At 38.3% G+C, this 22,957-nt stretch overlaps 1 protein-coding gene across 17 annotated transcripts in view; it reads right to left on the bottom strand.

Annotated features, from left to right (window-relative positions):
• The window catches only part of mbnl1 (muscleblind-like splicing regulator 1), a 51,331-nt gene that overhangs the window by 13,334 nt on the left and 15,040 nt on the right, over positions 1 to 22,957 (bottom strand). For 11 of the 17 annotated variants that reach the window (XM_087811200.1, XM_087811198.1, XM_087811202.1 and 8 more), the window contains exons 2-4: positions 21,818 to 22,575; positions 1,345 to 1,560; positions 1,018 to 1,278 (exon numbers count right to left, since the gene is read on the bottom strand). In XM_087811200.1, the coding sequence (XP_087667326.1) occupies positions 1,018 to 1,278; positions 1,345 to 1,560; positions 21,818 to 21,991 (651 nt within the window). In that variant the 5' untranslated portion in view covers positions 21,992 to 22,575. The remainder of the gene's footprint in view (positions 1 to 1,017; positions 1,279 to 1,344; positions 1,561 to 21,817; positions 22,576 to 22,957) is intronic. The other 6 variants (XM_087811209.1, XM_087811210.1, XM_087811211.1 and 3 more) reach the window with 2 other exon arrangements.

Raw genomic sequence — 22,957 nt, 5'->3', positions numbered from 1 at the left:
TTAATATCATAACATCTTGTCTGATCAGGTGATTATTAAATATTTTAGCTGTAAAATGTTTAATTGCAGAAGTGTTTTAAGGTTATAAATACTGTTGAAATAATTCAGTTAAATAAATTTTTGACTGTAGAGAAAATGTAGGTATGGTAAGTAAATAATGCACGTAAAACAAAAAGTTGTGTTTGATTTGAAACAATAATTGAAAAATGTATTACTGACAGAAATGTTTGATTGTAGTCGAGAGATATACACTTCTAAGTATGATATTATAAATGATAAATTGAAAATAGAAATAAAAATGAAAAGAAATGAAAAAAAAAATGAAAAAATGAAAAACAAAAATGGCTAAGAATTTTTGAAAACGTTTCCAATCAACATATTTACCTAAACTAATGCCATAAACAAGAAGAAACTAAAACAAATAAATATATTTTATAAAAGCGTAATCATTTACTTTCCATTATAATCCGCTAGATGGCAGCAAACGTTTCATAAACCCAGTTCTTGTTACGCTTCATCTTTCCATTGCTTCTTGCCTCTTAAGACTCGTAAAACACACTCGGTCTTACAAACAGAAATTATCAGCAATTAAACCACTATAAATCGTTTAAATAAACCATAAAAATGCAGTTTCACGAGTAGCTGTTGGTAAACAGTGAAACACCAAAAACATCACTCAAAACATGTGAACTTATTTTTAATCTAATGTGCAGAAAAATGATATATTTTATCTTTATGAGGTTAAGTTTAAGCTTATTTTATGCTGGTGAGAGAGGATATAGATTACACTTTCAAAACACCAGCGAATGGCGCAGAAGATGATCCAACATGCAGTGTTAAATCCCTCATTAATATAATTTCTGTGGCAGACTGATTATCATTCCTGTCTGACTCTCCCACAGCGAGAGAAAACCCAACAACCAGGCTGGTCTAGAGTTTCCAGGGAGGAGCCGGTTTATTCTCGAAGCCTTGTGCCCTCTCGCCACAAGACAATTTTAAAGAAATCCAAATAGCTACCTCCAGTCTGTCCGTCCTCAGCAGTTTCTGGGCTGCAGCGGCGTTGGGAACTTGGCCGACGGCGGGACTGGAGGCCATGAGGACCGGGGTGCTGGGCAGGATCTCTGTTGGCATCAAGCCGGGCGACACCGGACTCAGATAGGGGTTAAAGGCTGCGGCTGCAGCTGCCGCGGCGGCGCTGGCGTTAGTGGCCAGGCCCGGCGCCACCGAGAACATGGGCTGGATGGTAGAGGAGAGGAATGAGAGCTCAGGGAAAGAGCGCTGGAAACAAAGCTCAACGGTCAAAAATCTACCGAAAAGGTCTGTGTGAGCTTTTTAGTTTCTCACCATGTGAAGCAGCTGAGGTGAACTCATACACGTGCGTCCTCTTACCATGGGTGATAGCTGCGTGCCTGGCATCATGGCGTTGGCCAGCTGCATCTGATGGGCCAACATGACCATGTTCTTCTGCTGGATCAGGTTGTTTCGGCCATTGATCTCCAGCTGGGTCTTCAGGTGAGGAGGAGGGTGCAGGTATTTGCAGTTCTCTCTGGAGCAACGGCCCTAAAAAAAACACAAGAAATAAGTTATCATGCAACTAAAAGCGCTCTGGACAACATTTATTAGGAATACAGTTATTTTTATGTACATTCTTTTCGTTTGGTCCTTAAAATGTTACTCCAACGTACAGTATCTATAAATGTACCTTTATACAAATACTCAAATAATGTATTTTGACCTTAGTTTAATAGCAGTGATGGAGCCTACTGACTCCTTTAAGAAACACCTTAAGATGTTTATATTTATTCAGGCTTTTCCTTGATTTTCTGGAACTCCTGTTGTGTTATCAGTTTTATCTTGATCTTTAAAATATATACTTTATTGAATATTGTTTTGATTGTTTAAGTGCTTTGTAACCCTGGTCTGGAAAAGCTATACAAATAAAAATTACTTACTTCAGTGCAATTTGGATAAATATTTGCTCGAAAATATTGTTTCAGGCTCCCTCTTGTGTCAGAACAGTGTCAATGCACAATGTCTATTATCACATACTGCATATTCTTGTTGAGTGAGTTTCTTTTTTTATCTGCCTGGTTAAATTAAAAAGAGTCGGTCATTACTATAAACAAGAAAACACCGTCTCTGACTCACTGCTGTTCAGTAGGTTTGTAGTCACATGACAAACAAAGACTCTCCGGGCGGGTCGTCCAGACAAAGTCATGTAGTGACGAACGTGAAACAAAACAATAGCAATAGAAAGTTATGCTGCATGAGTCACGACTGTTTAAAATGTAACTGCTGCTTTGATGTCTTCTGTAATATGAAAATTGTTTTTGTACGTTACATTTAGAGATTAAATAAAGTCTGGATTTGTTCCAAAGTCATGTAATCACGTGACTCATGTCATACCAGTATTTTGGTCAAGTTTACCTTGTAAACAAACGAGTGAAAATGTGTCAAACACAATTTCACAGGAGCATCTTGTTGCAGTGAAACCAGCCCAGAACTCAGTCTCAGCGTTTTGGTGTTTTGATGTTTTTTTATGCACTTAATGTTTGGTTTTTGCAGTTGAATGTTTATGCCTTAAAATATATATATACACATATATAAATATATATAATGACTAACACTACGACAGTAAATACTTGTATTTGTGTTTTTTTTCAATTAGTGAAAAGAAACTGTTTAACTTTGAAATGACACCAATGGCTCATTTATTATGACGTGAAATATCAGATTATCTCTCTCTCTCTATTTGTAAATAATGTCTATATCATTAAAGTTATCTTCTATCCAGTTACTTGATAGAATTTTCAGTAGAAAACTTGATAGGTGCAGCCCTGCTGTGGAGGTATTTGTTTTGTACACTTTCCTAAAATAACTATTACGCTCTTAACCAGAAACTTGTTTGGTGCACAGACTGTATCCACGGTAACAAAACAGCACCAGAGTTTTGTAGCGCTTACTAAAGAGACGAAGATGCGTATTAAAATACGCTCATCAAAATAAATCAGATTATTTTGAAATAAATATTCACGTAATTACTTAATTCAAGTACACAATTAAATATAATTGATAATAATCACATAAACAGGGATAAATAAAGTATATCTATTCTATACTATATCAACCACTTTACCAACTTTTTAATGAGTTTGTGAGTTTTTTTTCCATCATATGGATTACATTAGTCATATGTTCTTCACTAATGTTATTTTAACTTCATGTATTATTAGATTATATTGTATTTGCAAAGTGACATGATGAAAGAAAGAAAAAAATATATAATTTTACATAATATTAGACAAAGTAGACAAAGGTTTTGTTAGTGGAGATCCACTCGGATATAATGAGAGAATTAAATGTATTAAATAAATCTGTATTTTTTAATAAAAACATTTACTAAAAAGTAGTTCTTAAATTACACAACAAAGTTTTTCTTGTGTCTCAAATGGTTTTCTAAAATGTTTAGAGATGATGAATAAATTAATTCATTTTAAACAGCAATAATTAAATATAATTAAATAAAAAAACAATGTCCAAAATATTCCATTAAACATTATATGACATTAAAAGCAGAGTAGAATCTAGTAACATCTTCAATCTAACGGAATAGAATAAACCTACTTGCATTATTTTTAATGCCCTGAATAAAAATGCTCCCGTGTCAACATCAGGAGAATCAAATATACATTAGCTGAGCAGAGCACTAATTGTTAACAGCATGTTATTCCTGTCGATCCCAGGACATTTGCACGTGTGCGCGGACCCCAGCACCACGGGGTCATGACTGACACTGATGCTGATCTCCAGACATCCAACTCACGTCTCACCGACTCTATAAATACTGTCCCCTCATATGATCCCTCAGTATTCCGACGACAGTCATCACGGGGTCACGCTTCTTAGCAACTGGACAATTATCAATTCCTTCTTTTTTTTTTTTTCTCCCCCCCCTCTCCCCTGCTGCGAGGATGCAATTATTTCTCAAGATTAAAACATAGGTTAATGTCCCCGGCACACCTTTTTTCCCAGGGTAACAAGAACACCGGCACTTTAACACGCGTCAGAGTCGTATTCACAAAACAGGTGGTGCATACTCTTCCAGCAAACATCGCACAAACTCATCCAGAGTTTAGCAGAGTCTGTATTTGCTTTCAGCCCAGAGGCACAGCTGAGCTGACTGAAGCAGCCTGTGCCCCCCCCCCCCCACCAACCCGCCACACACCCCTCGCTGACAGAACCGTCCCCATTGGGATTCAACTTAGTACTCCGTCATGACTTCATTCCCCTCTTCACTTATTCACTTTCACTGACACTGGAGCAGCCGACAGGTGCTGAATGTGTTTCTCATCACTTCAGCTTCTCTGGAACTGGAGTAAAATGTAAGTTTTACACTTGGACGGTGTGAGGCTGTTAATCCGACAGAGGGGCCTCGAGAGCTCCCGACGGAACGCCACGAAGCACCTCTTGATAAATAACCAATTAATCGCTCTTTTTTTTTTTAGAGAGATAAGTCGCCAATAAACTCAAGTGAAAACTCAAGTGTTAAGTTGAAAAAAAAAAACAACCCTGGATAATGCAAGATAAATGACGGATAATATTTGAGTTAGGACAGTTTAACAGTCTGCTACGGGGTCACCACTCTTGGCATGGAAAAAACAAACTATTTATAATGATATTTACCATTAAAATAAAGCCTTAGAGTTCAGAATAAAAGGGGTGTTGAGATGAATCCACATACATTTCTATAACTTTTCTTTCTTATTATTATTAAGCAACTAACCAATACACAACACAATTTCCAAGAGTTCGACAATTTTCCACTAAATGTATAAGGCCAGTTTTCAGAATTAAGGGGCAGCAAGTAGAGCACAGACCACCTGCAGAGTTGTCTGAGAGCTCAATGGGTTTTGTTTGAATACTTAAGTGATTCTTTCCTTTCACCTTTACCCGTTTGTTCATGCAAACACTTTAAAATCAATCGTATTTAAACATTATTAATTCTTTTTTTTTTTTCAAGTAAAACTATGATTAATCTGATTAGACATCTTGATTAGTTTGACAGCAAATGCAACTCAAGCAATCATTCATTAAAAGAAAAATGAAAAATGATTTTCAACTGATTTCATGGAAAAGTTTTCGCCATAATTATTCGCAATATATTCATCCAATTCAATAGAAAATACTCATCCCTTTACTGAGAATATATATATATATATATATATATATATATATATATAAAAAAAGGTTGTTAACAATTGTTTATATTATTTGTTCCATTTTTCAGTTTGGACCCATTTGCCAGTGTATTTTATAGTCAGTGTGTTTATCAGGTTATCACTTATTTTTGTCTATGTAGGCGTTTTGTACTTTGTCCCTCACAAGCATATTTTTTTTCAAATGGTAATTGCTCATGTGTTTTTTGCAAATTGTTCTCTGGTCCATGACTGGCGACTCCTGCTGAACAAACAAATTGTCATCTCGACCTGGACGATAGCTCTGTAGCCATCGCTTTGTTTAATAAGAGGAAGCCAAATTGTTTGCAATATCATGCAAAACTCCAGCCTTTCACCACAAGTTCTTGTTTGATATAGTATTAATGATTTATTTGCTGTTAAACCGCCCACTTTTTAACCCCCCCTTACTGTTTGTCCAAGAGCTTCTATGTGTAAAGAATGTATTTAAAAAGCTGGAACGTCCTCTTGAGGTTGAGGTAATCGTGTAAATAAGCTTCCAATCGAACCTTGAACTGGTGTTAAAAGCATGTTCTAATAGCGGTCGTCTGGAAAGTGAGTGGGAGGAACGTTCGGCGTGTGTTACCCGAGCGGGTTACTGTTTACGAAGCGGCCGTAAACGCACGGAAGCTTGTGTTCCCTTTGCCCTGCGTGACCCCCTCGCCGTTGACCTATAGACCGGTGTGTGTGTTCAGTCTTAGGGCATTAGAAGAGAAAGAGCAAGTCATCAGGGCGGCCAGAAGGCTGAAGGCTGTGTCAGGGAAATTTTAGACGTGGACGAGGGGAAGCGATTAGTGCAGGTCATCAGCTGCAGGTAGGACAGAGCGAGACTTGAACATGGAAGAAGAGGGAAAACAGCCCTCCTGCATCACGTTGAGAGCGCTGGCGGTGACGTCAGCGGCTTTGAAGAGCAACTAGGGACGGTGTCCACGGCAACAGATCGGCCTGATAGTCTCACAACAGCGAATCCCTCGCCGTCTGTCTCTGGACGGTTGACGGAGAAATACAAATTGTCTATCTGCTTCTGTTTGTATTACCTTTTTTTGATGTGAATTCAAATAAATTATCCCTAGCTTCAATCAAATATGCCGATAAGAGCATTTTTAAAGTTTTTTTTTCAGTTTAATTTGTAAACAGGAAGTGAAAATTGTTGCAAGACAAACATGTGATGAACATGTCACGCAGAAAAAAAAAAACATCATTAAATGAGACAAAACTCGACAACTAGGCAAAACTAATAAATCAGACGTGGCTCCATAAAAAGGTTGATTTAATGATTCGGAATTGTTCGTCAATGACTCAGAAATAATGAAGAAAAGTTTGGGACGTGATTCATCCGCACGGCTCAGCGATTCCTGGCACCGTGTGGCAGAGGATGCCGTCATCTCGCGATGATGGTTGACATGTTCTCCATGTGTCGGTGTTGAGTTTTAATGGTGCGGTTATCGTGCTGGACTTTCACTCGACTGCCTTGTACGGCCACCGTTTGTGTTAATGCACCAAACATGTGTTCTTTCAAATCACTTTGCATTAAGGATGTAAGAGAGGATAATAGGCTTCATGTAGCCTGTCACTCACACACTGTTAGAAATGTTTTTTAAATTCTAACAGTGTCGGTGGGATTATTTCAATACATATATACACACTGTATTTATGTGTGAACCTTACATTTTTTACTTTTATTGCTATTTTAATAGACATTAAAATCAATAGTAATGAAATTTTATATTTGGGTTAATACATGAATACATTTAAACCAAATGTTTTGTATTATCTTTTTAAAATACCATTTTGTGTGTTTTTATAAACTTCTTCACAGCTGAATTGAACATGACCACTATTATAGATGTTATTATTTCAATCTCGGCTAATCATTACAAAACAACAACTATAATAATACAAATTATTTCGATTAATTCAAAAATAAACGCAGTTATTAACATTTTGCTTACAGAAATATATTCCAAAAATGGTAAGGGAAGTGACTGTATCTATGGGAAGGGTGCAGACATTCCACCACCGCATGTGGTTAGAACAAAAAAAAACTAACTGCAAATCATTAGCTAAACTTAATGATAACTTCTCATTGTACATGTGGCCAATATGAGCCATGATTGGATATTTTCAAGTCCAGTTAGATACATCTTATGTGTATTGAAAAAGTTGAGTGAGTCATTTGATTGAGTGACTCAATCATGAGTCATTTAAACTACTTTAAATGTAACTTTTCAACTATTATTAACCAAGGATAAAAAATGGTGGTCACACATCCTTAAACTTTGGTTAAACCACCTTTTCTTTGATTAAAAAAGAATCAAGATTAACGATACACGCCAAAAAAAAAGAAAAAAATTAATAATAATAAATAGATAATACAAAATGCTGCGGAAGCGAGACCTGATTAACTTTAAAAAACATGTGTTAGCAATGTTTATATTATCCATCTTTTATACTATTCATTCAATTTCTTTTATTATTTTTTGCATCGAAAGAAATGTCGCCCTGCCACTGCAATGCATGCTGGGCATCTGTACCCCATCACTACTGATGAAACATAAAGAACAGAACTCTGATCCAAAAAAAGATTAAATATTTCCATGGATAAAACAACACCATTAGGACAATAACTTGAAGAAGCTAGAGTTGAGGATAGAAAAGCATCAGTTTTAAGGGGCGGTGGATGAGGATCAGCACCGACATGGTTATGAGTAAGAGTGATATTTAATTACACACTGACAGATGAATATCACATGATTCAACTGCATATCAGAACCTGTCGGGACGACATGAAAGTGGGATTGAACTCACACCGACACCTCTTATAAACGAGCTACGTTTCCATACGAGAGGTCATGTGATCGAACCCCGGGGAGACTGAAACATAACCTGCCGCCTCTGATAACGTCTGAACTGGCTGACCTCCGCCAAATGGTGGAACAATAACTGGCTACTGTGAAGTCTGACCAGTCCTTCAGAAGGTGACCCGCCCCATATCGCGCCACGGTCCCGACTCTGACCTGCTCACACTCGCACCCGGTGACTCCACGTGGTTTGAACAAACAATGAAGCCATGTGTAAAGAATGTCGGGCGGAGCGTTTGTCCTTTTGACTGAGACGAGATGAAAATACTTTTCGCATCTTGACTGAATATTTGGAACTGAAACGTAAAGCGGCGAGATGGAAGGATACAGATCCAACCGCAACTCAGTTCCAGTATGTATTTCCTTCAGCGTGGAAGGAATCGTGTTACAATGAGAGAATGGGTTTTTGTTCCGAGCTACACTTCTCTCTACCTTGTGTTTCCTTCTATCTAAACAAACACAAAGATGAAAGCATTTTTTTTCTCCCCTTCACACAAACTGTGCGAATAAAGCTTTGAGCCGCTTCTGAGCCCAAACTCAAAGACCCTGGAGCCGGAGGTGGCTCTCTCTAGCTTCCATGCACACGAGCGAGACCAAGATGAAAAGGTGAGGCGATAATCTCACAGTCAAACCTCAAGCCCATGTCATCAATAATCGAGGTGTTTATTGGCAAGAATATGACGATAAGATGCGTATGACACAGTATCCTGTCTACACTGGAAGTACTTCCTATCAGTTTTGCACGATATTCTTTAAACTTCTGCTACAAACAAGCTTCAAATATAGACTTCTTTAGATTCTTACGAAACAATTTGTCTCGTCAAAGCTTCAATACAAGATGGAGGTTACATTAAAACGGATTTATATTGTTTCCTTTAACTCAAAAAAAGGAACAGATTATTATGAAAATAATCACAACCCTTAGTCGACATGAGGGTGTGTAGAAAATGAGTGAATGTTGAATTTTGGGAGGCCCAGGGGCCACAGGTGGCCCTTTGACTGTATTTATGTGGCCCTCGTAATGTCAAAGTTTGATCATGTATAAATGGTTCTAATGTATTTTGTATTTATTATTCATTTACATTTTCACATAACACTAATGTACTATTTTGTGAGTACATTAATCCCTCAAAACATTTTTCTTAAGTTAGTTGAAGAAATGTTTTGAAAAAAATTAATATATACAAGAATAAAATTGCAGTTTATTTAGCTTAATAAAAGATGACGAATGTCATTTTTTTTTTAGAGGATTCGTCTTCCTTTTTGCTTGACGGCCCCTAACAACCTTAACAGAATTTAACATGGCCCTTGAAGAATTTTAATTGCCCACCCTGCTTTAACATGTTACTGAATTCAAACAGAGGGATCTCACTTTGTACTTCACAAGAGAAGATATTAACGAAAAAAATCGATACAGTGCAGGTAAATATCAATTATCAAGAAAAGTACTTTGCAATATTTAAGTATATTGATATTTTCTTACACCCCCTATTTAATGAGCGGCAGAAGGATCGGAACAAAGAGTCTCCTCTTCTTAAATGATATGTGATGCAAGCTCCTGCTGAGACTTGTAGCACAGATGCATCATCATGACATTCGATAACATGGCTGGAGAAATTCCACAGAAGGAGAAGGGAAAATACATTTCGTTGTTGCATTTTAGAATAGCTAAAGGGATTTGTATGGTTCAGTTAATTTATCCATGTAATTTAAACATATTTGATTAATTAACATTTTTGTGTAAATTAAGATGGGACTGAACCAGATGGATGGACGTCGTCCAAAGTGTGTTTTTTTTCATTTACATCTTCATGATCTTTAATTTGATTTAGATCCCTCGGTTATCTAGTCCTACAACGAGGCCTTTATCTAGACTTTATCTCATTCCTGAATTTTTATTTCTAGATTTTCTTATTTAAAATGTTCAGCATTTATTACATTAAAGATAAATCTGTCACACAATGAACAGTTGGACTTAAAATAGGAAACATCTGTTGGTAAAAAAAAAGGGTGTAAAATATTTGGAATCATGAGTCCTTGAATTCCTCAATTCCTAAGAAAGGAGGAGTTTCGACTGAATAGAAATACTCAGTAACTTTATGTACTAACAATGTATTTATTTGGAGAACAATACCTATTGTAAAGATGCAATAAAAATAAAGAAACATATTTATATTAAAATTATATCGATTAAATTCGCTGTAAAGTTCAATGATAAAAATTATATGGAGAGGGATGCAGGAAAAAGGCATGTGTAATAGTACTGAAAATTAATTATACAGCACTTTATATTGACTTTTAAAACATCAAACCTTGCAGGAAAGAGGGAGAACTTGCTGACCAAGCTTCGTATGTCAGGTCCACACACAAGGAAGTTGAGATCAGTTTCATTATTTTGTCTAAACTAATCTTTTTTTGTCATCTTGCAAACCACATCAGAAGCTCATGAGCGATGACCGGACATTGCTGACGATGAGTAACATAACTGGATCAGAGTTCCCCCCCGAAATAAACCTTGTTTAGAGCGTTCACTTAATCCGAGTGTTAAAGAAGTATACAAAAGTAGAACTTTGTAAATACTTCTGGGGATTTTGTATCAGCGTGCTCTACTTTAAGTACGCAAGTATGTTTTCTACAGGCCCCGGGACGAAGTTTGACCTCTGTGGTAAACAGGAAAGCTAAAAAAAGAAAGTTAAACAATTGCCTTTTATAAAGAAGACCAACAGTTATTGAACCCCAGGAGATCCACACCGATACCTCCTTTTTAAGTGCTATGTAACGACAACATGATATCCATGCCGTTTCCAACGTGGCTATATAAAGATGGGTTGTTTTTTTCCTCCCCAAACAGGAGATCAGAAGACGATCTTTCTGTTGACAAGCTGACATGACATGTTTGTAATCGTGCTCTGCTGAATTTCTGGCTGGGATTCATTTTGACAGAGCGAGTGCACTGTCACAGGTCAATGAATGATTGCTCCCCCCCCCAAAAAAAAAAACCGTCTATACTCGGGTCCGAGTTTGCTCAAGCCGATAGCAAAGAGAAGCGGTTAAAGGTGTGAGTCCGATCCGTACAAAACATCTGCAGCACAGACTAACGCTTGTTAGAGACGCATATTTGTCCGGCTTATTATTTCGGAAAGAGTGACTCTGCAGTAAACGTTATTCACACTGGAGAAGGTGTTGCTTCCCAGAAATGTGTCAGGTCAGATGTCACGTACACAGCAGCCCTTAAGCCAGACTTAGACCCTCGGCTTGTTTGTCGTGGTGACGCTCGCACGGCTGACCCTCACACAAACACTTTCGTCCGACTTTAATCAGGCCAATTTCCCCGCCGCGGTTTCCAGCGCGGCGGCGTCTCTTCCTCGTCTCTCTCAGGGGGAGCCATGTTAGTTCCAAGCTTTTCATTTTGAGTAATAACGCGGGCGATCACACAGGTATTGATTCGAGCGGCTGGTGCTTTATGAAATCCGTCCAGTACTCGCTGTGTAAAGTACACAGTGCGAGGCGTGCGAATGTTCATTTAATCATCTGTGAGCTCTTCTTCCCGGAAGAAGAAGAGAGAGAAAATAGAGTTACTGTGAAGGAATCACAAGGTCCATGGCATCGATGAAGACTGAAATAACTGAGGTGCATCGATGTCTGGGAAATGTGAGCCGGGCTGTCATTCGTCCAGAGTGAGACATCTGAGAGCGTTTAAAGGCAAAGACTAATAAATACGAAAATTCAATTGTATTTTAACATGCAAAAATGATGATGGTAACCACAAAATTTGGATCTATTAATGCACATTTTGTTGCACCGTGGACCTGTTTAACGTCAACATTTTTTTTTTCAATCGGACAAAAACAGCAAAAATATCAGCATGTACCGAAACATGCAAGTAAGTAAGTAAGTCATTTATTTGTTTAGCGCTTTTCCAGACCAGGGTCACAAAGCGCTTAAACAATCAAAACAATATTCAATAAAGTATATATTTTAAAGGTCAAGATAAAACTGATAACACAACAGGAGTTCCAGAAAATCAAGGAAAAAGCCTTAACAAATAAAGACTCCTTAAGATGTTTCTTAAAGGAGTCAGTAGATCCATCAAGAGAGAAGAAGATCGTTCCAAAGCTTATGTGCATTAACAAATACATCTTACCAAAAGGCTGAATCAGCAGAGCTCTAGGACGGTTTCCCATATAGAGTCAACGTGTCAAGAGTCACCGGCTAATCTTATCATGAAGAAAATCCGGTCTTTTTTCAAAATAAAAGACCTTTCCGTAATCATATAGAAACCCCCCTTAAAGCTCGAGGCGTTCGTATTGTCCGTGCAGATTCTAACACATTGATACGCTACTATCGCTGTTAAAGTAATAACCCTGGGACAGATGAATGGCTCCGGCTGCAGTAAGAGAATCAATCTGGCAAGTATTATGCTAATCTGTTCTCAACGACGGTAATCCTATCCAAAGCTGTAATCCCACTGTCAACTGGCCTAATCCTGTTTCTGCGTGCGATTATCTCCTCCTGACTTGGCATGGACAAATACATGTTTCCATTCTCCCTCTCCGTGTGGCTAAAAGAGGAACACGTATATATATATATATATATCTTTATCTATAGATTAGATATTCTTAAAATAAAAAGGGAATGACAGAGGAATTACGGCTGTGTAATGGTAAGAATCCGGCGATATTCATCACAATACAGGGACCACGATGCAATATATCTTGATACTGTAGTAACAAGGAAATATTTGTAGTATTGTCGAGTACTTGACTCTGGTGTTGCAGAATTTACAGACCACATGACTCTTGACCAAGTTGAACTGCTTCCATTTGTTTTGACACCTAAATATGTCCAAACATCAACTTTTAAAACAGCTTCAGTCGACTGTATCCTCTCGTCCTCAGAGGATTTCATTGTTCCATTAGCAGCATGTATGGAATGACCGCTGGCATCTAGCGGCCTGAAGTTTAATTGCAACACAATAGTGAACAAATTCTGTGAATGCATATTTTTCGTGTAAGACATTAAAATAAATGCATTTATATGACAATTTACTGACTTGACATAAGTGATAAATTGTGAAGTGTGTATGACACAGTTAACACTTTTTCCTGCTGAATAATATTTAATTTACAACATAACTTAAAAGGTAAAAACAGGGTGACTTGGCGAACATAAAAGTTTTCGAATGTGCAAATGGTGTGTATGCGTGATCGATATACACAATTTGGGAACCATGGCATTAATAAAACAATGTTCTTAGACATTATTTTTATTCCTTATGTGCATGCCTTGGGTGTCAAGCTATCCTGGAGAGTAATTTTGAAGGCAACAGAAGAACCATTTAATACAAAAAAAAGGGAGTTATTTAAATTAGATTATTTTCAGAAAAGTGAATGAGCTTTAATTCACTGTCATTTGACAGTATGAAGGCTCATTAAATGGGCTTCTGATATCATATCAGCTTCAATTAAATGTTGTGCTTTCATTGCTCTTGAACTCTTAAACACCTTTTTTTTTAATTAATTGCCAAAGTTGAGAGTAGTGCTAGGAGTGCTGAGGTAAACTTAAGGGAACTAAACCCTTGAACAAAAACTCATGTCTATCGAGCCACATTGAAATGGCCATAGCTATCCTAATGGTTACTCTCCACGGTTCAGTCCTTTACAAAGTCAAAGACTGCACACATTAACTGGAACTTTAGTGATTCCGACCCTTGAGAAAAGTCTGATCCAAGGTTAAAAAATAAAGTAGACCAATACAATCATCTTGTCTGTTAGTCAAGAAAGCGACATTGTTTTTACTTTGAACTCTGTGATAATGTTACAGGAAGTAGGAAACTTCAGATGTAGTGTTAAATAAAACAAAATAAGGACACTGTTAGGAGATCACAATCATGGCCACAGCAATACATAGCCGTCTACATTTGACCAGGTTCTGTTAATAAACCTGGGAAATGACCAAGAGATATAATGGTTGAAGCAACAAACTATCAAACCAAAGAACCAAAAACTTCTCTTCAGATTTGTAATGTTATTTCTATCCAGATTTTATCTTAATAAATGTTATAAGCAAACATTGTCTGTTGGATTTAAAAGCAAAAAAAGCAAAAATAATAACTTTACATTTAGATTTTTGTGAGAAAATTTCAAAGGTTTTACAAAGTGTTATAAGAGCTTAACAAGTCCCTGCCAACATAGTTCCATGTCCTTGTATTAGACTCATCCGCAGTGAAACTGTCAAAAGAGAAAGTGATCAGGCAGCTAAAGTGGTTGTTGACCAGGTATGAACTTGGAGAACACGTGATCCGGGGCAGGTGAGAAAGAAGGATTTAAGGCCAAGAGAAAAAGCATTGAAATCAAAGCCAACGCCATGACAGGCCCAGACAACAACAGACAGGAAGAATATTTGTGAAAAATTTGCTGAGAGCCAAGAAACGATGGACCGCAAACACCAGTCAATCAATCAATCATTCGTCTCTTCTCTTTCTTCTTCCTTTTCGCAGACAGTACCGGCAGGCGAGTCGGTGCGTCGCTTCTGGCATCGGCCTCTTATGAGCGGCAGGAGTGTGGAGATACAGGGCCGGCGTGAAGCCTGACTGACGGATCTAACAGCTGGTGAGAGGGAGGGGTCGGCGCCAGAGTGTTGAGTGAATTCAGCTAAACATGTAAGAGTGCCCTGAAGCAGCCCTTTCGCTGCTAGAATAGCTGGGCTGTCTGCTGATGAAAAAAGTACGTCAGCAAACAAGTTGATCGCCAGATCATAGCAAAGGTTTAACAATAATGTATAGAGAAAATAAATGACCCCCCATACACACAAAGCACTTTTGAATTAGCCGTTGTTATTATTATTATTATAAGTGGAAGCAGAAATATCTTTGGAATGCATCTTGTATTGCAGAAATATTCAAATTGCGGTCCAGGGGCCACGTTTGCCTCGGGGGTAAACTATGACTGACAAGCGTTAGCCCAGTTCGTGCAGATCAAGTTGTTAAAGTTTTGAGTCTTGTCTACGATAACACTCAATGAGTTATGCAACTATTGAATCTGAGTCATAATAGCTTCTTTATTGTTCTGGCAATCATTTAATATTTCATCTTTAAACGGCAACTAATGAGTTGATTTAAGTGTGTCTTAAATAGATCTATTGTACTCATTAGTATGTTTGTACAAAACTCTCTTTTCATTGAAATATTTACATTAAAAAAATGATCTTAAGCTCCGCCCACTTAAAAACTGTTCTGGAGAATCAATTTTGTTGACCCCAATCAAACCCATTCTGCTTTTATTGGTCAAAGCAAGGAGGTTTGTCACTGCGCGTCATCAATACTGGAAGTCTCTACTACTAAGGGACTCCTTGTATAAACAAAGGGTGTGTGATTGCAGCTGGCTGGACGAGGAGTGGAGCCATTATTACATCATAATGGATGCCACTCTCATAACCTCTTGTTCACTGAGATTTCAGACGGGGGAGAACTTTATAAAGTAATAACTTTGAAACATGGTCATGATGAGGGACTTGAAGAGGAAGACTTCAAAATTTGAAACATGCAAGTAAGTCAGGAGAGTTTGGTTTTTACATTAGTTGCCCTTTAACCTTAATGTTTTTGTTTGCAAGTTGAATTTGTGTCAATTTCTTTTCTTCTTGTTCTTGAGTAACAATGGCCAGTCACACCCTCAAGTCGACATTCATTGGTCGTGTTTATAATAATTGTATTTTGATGTGTGAACTTACAGCACTTTATACAGACCTGAAGTTTTATTTGTATTAACTAATAATTGAAGAACACAGCAATATTATATTCAAGTCTGTACAAAACAAAATAATATTTTCTTTTTGCTCCCTTTTCCATTTAACTATTGGGAATACAGATAAATAAAAACAGATCAAAAAATTAGATCAAATAATTCAAGAACTGAATTAATTAATTGATATGTTCAGGTCAACAGGACTAATTGTTATTATTTTATTAGTTTAAATTATAGCTTAATAGGTGATTTTGACGGGCTTCCTGGTTTTAAAATATTTCCCGAAAAATACAGCGTTTCACTGTCAACAAAAGTGAAAACCGAGAAGCTAGATAGGCACTCAGAGTCCGCACACCTCTGCCAAGCAAGCAGACGGGTGGTCTTTGTTTGAAGTGAAAAAGTACTTTCTTCAGGCGATCCTTCTAAACCTAATGGATCCAAAATTCCTACAAAATGAACAACTTTTCCCCTTGTTCCATTTATTGCCATTTCATGAGCTATTTATCGGAATGTGTTCCGGATATAAATTACTTACTTATCCAGTTATTTCTCTAACAAGCAAATCAGACGCAGATGAAGTCGCTGATGGGATTAAATGACAAAACAAGTTGTGTCCCTCAATTTGATAAACCACTGAAACAAAGCTGTTAAACTATAATTTTAGCCACAGACATTTCTCCCCAGATACAGGGAGTGAGGGGGGAAGAGAGGGCTCATCATTGTATCGGTGGTGTCATGAAGGCTTGTGGTGTAAAGGGGGGATAGGGGCGGCTGTCACTGAGAAGAAAAGAGGGGCTGTTGATGAAACGCACACCCGAGCTGATCTAACAACGATGTAAACACAGAGGGGAAAAAAAAAAGAAAATCAGGGTTTTCGTTTATATTAGCATAAACATGAAAAAAAGACATCTGAGTAGATGTTACAACACCAGGAGAAAAAAAAGGAGAAGAAGCTGCTGGATCTCTTCTTTATAAACAGTTTTTTTCCTCCGTTCTTGGTTCTGAGACAAACATTTTAATTAGTGCTCAGAAATACACGAGTCAAGTGATATAATAGTGAATAAATGTTTTTAAAATGGATGTTCTCATTACTCATTACGAGAGAAGTGCACAGAAAATCTTACATGTTGTGTTTTTTAAATTTACAATCGATGTAATGAGAAAGAATAAAGCAAAGATTTATCTCAAATTTCAGTTAAGACACCCGACATAAATCATAAGCTGCTCCTCTAAAATGACAAGAAATGTGTTACTGCCTTGTTAAAACAACACTCGTCAACTCAGGAATACTAGGCTTACATGGCATGAGGGGCTAGAGGTTGAGACTCTGGTGGGCCTAGTGTGGAAGACACAGATACATTCATCAGTGACAAAGAGAGAGAAAAAAGACACTATTATTCTGTAGTTTTCCTTTGCTATACAATCATTTTACTCTTCCACAGGTTAAGGGGTTTTCATGTTTATAATCATAAGACTGGATAAAAGATCTACAGATAAACAATATAAATGAATAATAAAAAAACAATAAATTAGTACTTTCTGCCTAAAACCATATACACTGCTAAAATAGATAGCTAATTCAATTGACATTATATTAAAAGGGAAATAATTTAGGTTATTTTTGAATAATCATTTTTAGTAAAAAATATATATATACTGTATATATTTTCAGCAACTTAAGCATGCATGAAATGTGCAGACGCAGTTCAGCAACTATTTTTAACTTTTCTTCAGTTCTATATTCAGGTCTGTGTGTGAAAGCTAGTTTGCGAAAAATCCATGTATATATACATCATTATCCACCAGCAACACAACTAATATTTACCCAACATTGCTCGGCCTCTGTCCAGCTCTGGTTTTCTACGCTAAGTTCTACCTGACGACCTTAACACGGCGAACACGCATGCAGTCAAAAATGGCCGGCCAAAATATGCGGGGGGATAAGGAGAAGAGGAGCAGACAGCCAAATAGATAAAAAGTATTTACGCGGCATCTGCTCTGCAGGAATGTCATCTTGGCTGGGAACACTGTAGTAACACAAAAGAACCTGCTGCAACAGCACAGCTTATGCAGGTAGAACACAAACACACGTTTTTTTTCTTCTCTTTTTTTCTCAGAGCTTAGACATGATGACAGTGGGTGTGTCGGGCTGGAGGCCAGTGTACAAAGATTATTCTGTGACTCAAACATTATTCCTTCAGACGGTTCTTGCACCTCTATTTAAGCGCAAATTTGGGGGTAAACAAGGAGCTGCGGCAGCGGAGTTCACTCCAGGACATGGTTGATGTCATTTCTGTGCCTAAACTCAAACCACATGCATCTCCGACTGGGTGTGTGTGTGCGTGTTCGCCTGCATGTGTGTGCCTCGACCAGAGTGTAATGTGAACCATGCTGCTCGAGGATGGGTGTGGCCTGAGGTTAATGAGGCACAAACCAGCTTGTGTGGGAAATCAAGTGGAGGGAGCTACCAAGATTGGAGGGGAATGAAAACACGGGGAGAAAAACAAGAGAAGGAAGTGGAAAATAATTTAGTCATCAGAACCGAGAGCGAGGTTGAAAACAAAAGTGTGATATTGCCATTATCAACAACTACTTTGACTTTCACAAGGAGCCAACTATTAAATTGAATAAAAATAGAACTGGGACAATAAAGTACAAGTAAAATACCAACTTTTTTAAACCAATGAATTTAAAGTTAAACGTTTCACCATTTGGATTTGATAGAATTAAACAATAAGACCTTCATAGAGTCATAATATAGATATGTTTTAATACATTTTAAATTATGAAATTACAAAGATTACAATCCCTTAAACCAGGCACTATAATAAGCTGGATGAGGTAAACGTCAATAAGTAAATGGCTGTGGTTATCAGTGGAAAATCTGCCAGAGAAAAAGTATTTATAAACTGTGACCAATAAAACAAATATCTTTCCAAACTTAACCTTTCAATTCTTTGGTAAAGTCCAGGCACCCATGAGCCTTTTCCAAATGTTTACGCCACTGAGCTGGCACACTGGCAGCAGACCAGACTGGACAAGAGGGTGACCGCCCCCCTGCAACAACACACTTTAGATCAAATAAAAATGGGGTGACCCGCCATCTTTGTTGAACAGTTTTAACAAAGTTGCATGAAGTTTTACTGAATGACAGCGTTTTGTGTTTGTCTTAACTTTTTTGCAAAAGGAGGCCAGAGGGTGAGAGGGAGTGAGAAAGAGGTAGAGAAAGAGAGAGAGAGAGAGAGAGAGAGAGAGGGCAGCGCGACTGGTAGGGAAATGACTGGGTTTGGGTGTGACCTGCTCAGCTATGCTCTGGTGATCATGTGAGACCTGTTCTAATTATACACTTCTAGAAGAAGGACGATCATATCTCACAGGCAATAGTGTGCGCACATGTCCAAGGCTGTGGGGTTTGATCAGAGCTCTTGAGAAGATAAACTCATTTGAGCAATTGCCCTATTAACCCCAAAAAAAACCTTTTACATTTCAGAAGCAAAAGTTAGTTTTAAGCGCGTCTATACGGATGTAGTTGGTTGAACTCTTATCTAGTCCGGGGAACATGCCACGCCAAGCAAATTGCCCGCCTGTTCATTTTCTATTTCTCTTTCTTCCTCCCTCCTTTTCATTGTGGGTTTGAGCACCCAGCTCTGTTTTTCATTACTTGTGGAAAAAAAAAAGCTGGGCTCGGAGTTATAAAAGGAACATATCTGCATTACTACACATATTCTAGTGGAAAATGAGTTCAAGCTAAAATAGGCCCCTTGCTTCCTTTCAAAAATCTCCCCTTAACTGCCAGATACTCTTTTCCAGTAGCCGACCTTTAGCTCACTGTGAATGACTGTTTAAACACGTGTTCATATATTTGGGATTTGGGGCTTTGTCAGAAAACTTGGACATGTGCTTACTACTGAACAAAAGAACAACAGAGAGTCGCACACAAACATGTGCCCATCTCTGAGCACATCTGAGTTACATTTACCCTGAAGCGAAAAAACTTTTTTAATAACTTTTGACCCGTTTTTATAAAGCTTTTGTAGTGTGCTTCGGATAAAGAATAAACTTAACGCTAAGATCTGGAGAAGTTTTTGGTTTAAGGAAAAAAATGAGCTTCCATGGACAGATTCTAACGTATGATAAAAAAAATAAAAAAAATGTAAAAACATTACTTATGTAGAGTATATAAGCCAGCTTTGAATACGTCTATGCATGTTCTCGAATCTCCTTTGACACGTGTCAAATTCATTTCAAATATGAAATATTTTGACATTGATTATTTCACCATAGTTTCCACGATGAGTGCTTACATTTTGAATGGTCATGACTCTTGGAGTAGAACGCTACTATTTTAACGATACTTAACGTTACATAATTTCCCCTCAGTGACCGGCAAAATCACCATCTAACCACCAAACTCCTTTAAGTTGGAGATGGCAGTTGCATTCATTTGCTATTCATTTCGATCATAGCTGCAGAGAAAACCAAAACATCAAGAGCCTTTCTCTTGTTTTTGTGAAAACCTGCTCATGCGAACCGTAATAGCAGGGCTATAGACACTTCTGTTTTCAAGACAATGCAATTAAGCCAGAAGAAAACATACTCAATCTCCAGTGCAACCGAAAACGATACCAAAAATTAAAATTAGTTTATCTTTGAACCATTGAACCACGCTAAACAATTCCAGTTATAAAGTTATTCAATAATGGCAGAGGCATTTCAGCAGATCCAAAACTCCTTAAAAAGTTAAATAAATGTACTATTTTTGTAGTATTAGTCGAGTTGAAACTGTTCGCAACATTGTAAGATTAGCCTTAGCAACTATGTGGGTCAGCAGATGTCAGCAATAGAATCTTCTATTCAGACCACCGCTTAATTTCAGCAGACATTACATCACCCGTTTGCTCTTCTGATAAAATTGGAACTCAAAGTATATCTCAAACAACAGGTTATTTTTAATCCCATCAGAATAAGTATAAACACGTTTTTTCTACAGAAGAGATGAGGGGAAAAAAAAGGGTTCCGTGTCCTTCCTAACAGTTAAAGTAAGAGCCGAGCATAAGCCTTCAATTAAACCTCTAGCTACACAATAGACAGGCACTGGCAAAAGTGAGGAACTTGGTAAATGGTTCCTGTTGGGCCTGACAATGATCCTCTGTCCACATCTGGTGATAAACACGTTTTTTTGCATTTACTCACACAGTCTGTCCTCATTCTAACCCTGGCCAGCTCACACACTCTCAAACCCACAAGTTCCCCATATTTGGGCCGAATTAAAAACAGAAGTATCTGTGATGCGCATGTTTTTATGCTGCGGATGTCCACGGTCAAATAGTGAGACAGTGGAAGAAAATAAAGGAGGGAAAGAGGTGTTTGTTTTCATGCTGCCGACTATAAATGGAAAATGACTGCATATACAGTGTGGTGAAGAGCTATTTTCGGTGGGGGGAGAAAAAGCACAAACCCGTAAAGATACACACCACTAACTGCCCATCCTTCTCAATGACAGGAAGTGGTTTGGCTGAATTGGAGGTACAAAATGACGCCATTGAGTCACTCCTCGTTTTGCTGTTGAGACGCGTTGTGCTCTGGGCAAATATCGATGAGTTCTTACATGTACCTTTTACTCATCATCACTTTTATTTCCAAAACTGATTTCGAAAAAAACTGCACTAATGGTTAAGTGAAAAATGGACTAAGAATTTTTAGTTCTGTATCGACAAGACCTTCAGTGTTTTTCACCTCGTTTCCCTCGATCACACGTTTCAGGAAGCAGACCATAAGTGGGTAGGACTACAGTTAGTCAGTCACATGTTGTGGCCAGATGGAGGCGCATGCTTTAAAACTTTTACTTCTTCTAGTTTAATTCTTTTATTTTTAAACGCTCGAAACATCATCCTGAGAGTGCGCTCCCTTATCAGCTGCCTCTCAGTCAGTTTTCGCTGCTGACCTCACCGCTTCCTGTTCACCACTTCTCCTTTCTTACCTTCAGAGAGTCAAAGCAGGCGATGACGCGTCCGTTCTCCACCTGACAGCTCTTCGCCGGATGAGCAAACTTACAATCCTGGTCGGAGCGTGAGCACGTGCCCCTCTGAAACTCCCGGCATACTTCCAGCGTCAGCCATTTCGTGTCACGCATATGTGTTATGTTCATTGCCATGGCGACGACTCGTGGAGAAAAGTACTGCTAGTGTTCTTATCCACCGATTTCTTTCACTAGTGATGAGACAAGAGTTGTCCTTTTGTGAAATGCCGTCTGACAAAAGCACTTTCTTCCTGAAAAATTAAGGACTTAAGTGATTTCGGGGGGGATTCTGTCTTTCTCCGGATTATTGCCGATCCTTGGAAGCGATGACTCCTGTGGATGAGCCCTCAACGTTACATGAAGTGAAGCAGGCAGCGAAGGTAGCTGATGGTTAAGGACACTGTGGAACACGTGGAGGCTTTGCAAGTTTGAAAGGAGTCAAAGGCAAAGTGCGCGAGAGACGCTCCGTGGATCTTCCGGGGGTTCACTGGACTGGGGAGGTGAGCTGAAGTTTCTTTGGGGGTTTTCGGTAAGAAGCTGGAGTGGGTGGTGGTGGATGGAGGGACAGATCAGAGGGGAGACTGGTAGCAAGGGGTGTGCTTGCCGTCAAGTGCACTCTTTTGTTACGTTGGCAGCAAGCGAGCGATGCAGAGGGAGGATGGAACTTCAGCTGGAGAAGCAGGTCAAAGCTGTAGCAGACATCAGAGAAGGCACTTCCTCTGGGGAGACAAAAGGGGGAGGGACATTAGGGTTCAGCCATTCATTTCCAAGTAAAGTAAAAGTCATTTCAGGAATTCAACCTTGAGCATAAAAAAAAAATGGAGCTGTGGGAGAGAAGAATATGAAAAAATGTCAGAAATGTGGAGTTTGTCAACTTGACAAATGCAACGTTCAACTAACCAAAGCCCTAAACACACATGGTGTGCACACACTCATCGGGCTCTGCCACATGAAAGCACACACTCCCTCCAAAAAAAAAAAGAAAAAAAAAAAGAATCACAACGCTGCCTTTCATGACTTACACTTGAAGAGAAATCAAATACCATATTGATTGTAGTCGCGAGGGGCAGTCAATGCAACTGTGCTTAAAGGTGAAGATGT

The sequence above is a fragment of the Callionymus lyra genome, chromosome 16 (genome assembly GCF_982586985.1).
Source record: "Callionymus lyra chromosome 16, fCalLyr1.hap1.1, whole genome shotgun sequence".
Taxonomy (NCBI): domain Eukaryota; kingdom Metazoa; phylum Chordata; class Actinopteri; order Syngnathiformes; family Callionymidae; genus Callionymus; species Callionymus lyra.
The sequence above is the reverse complement of the archived record's forward strand: the minus strand, read 5'-3'. Positions and strand labels throughout refer to the sequence as shown.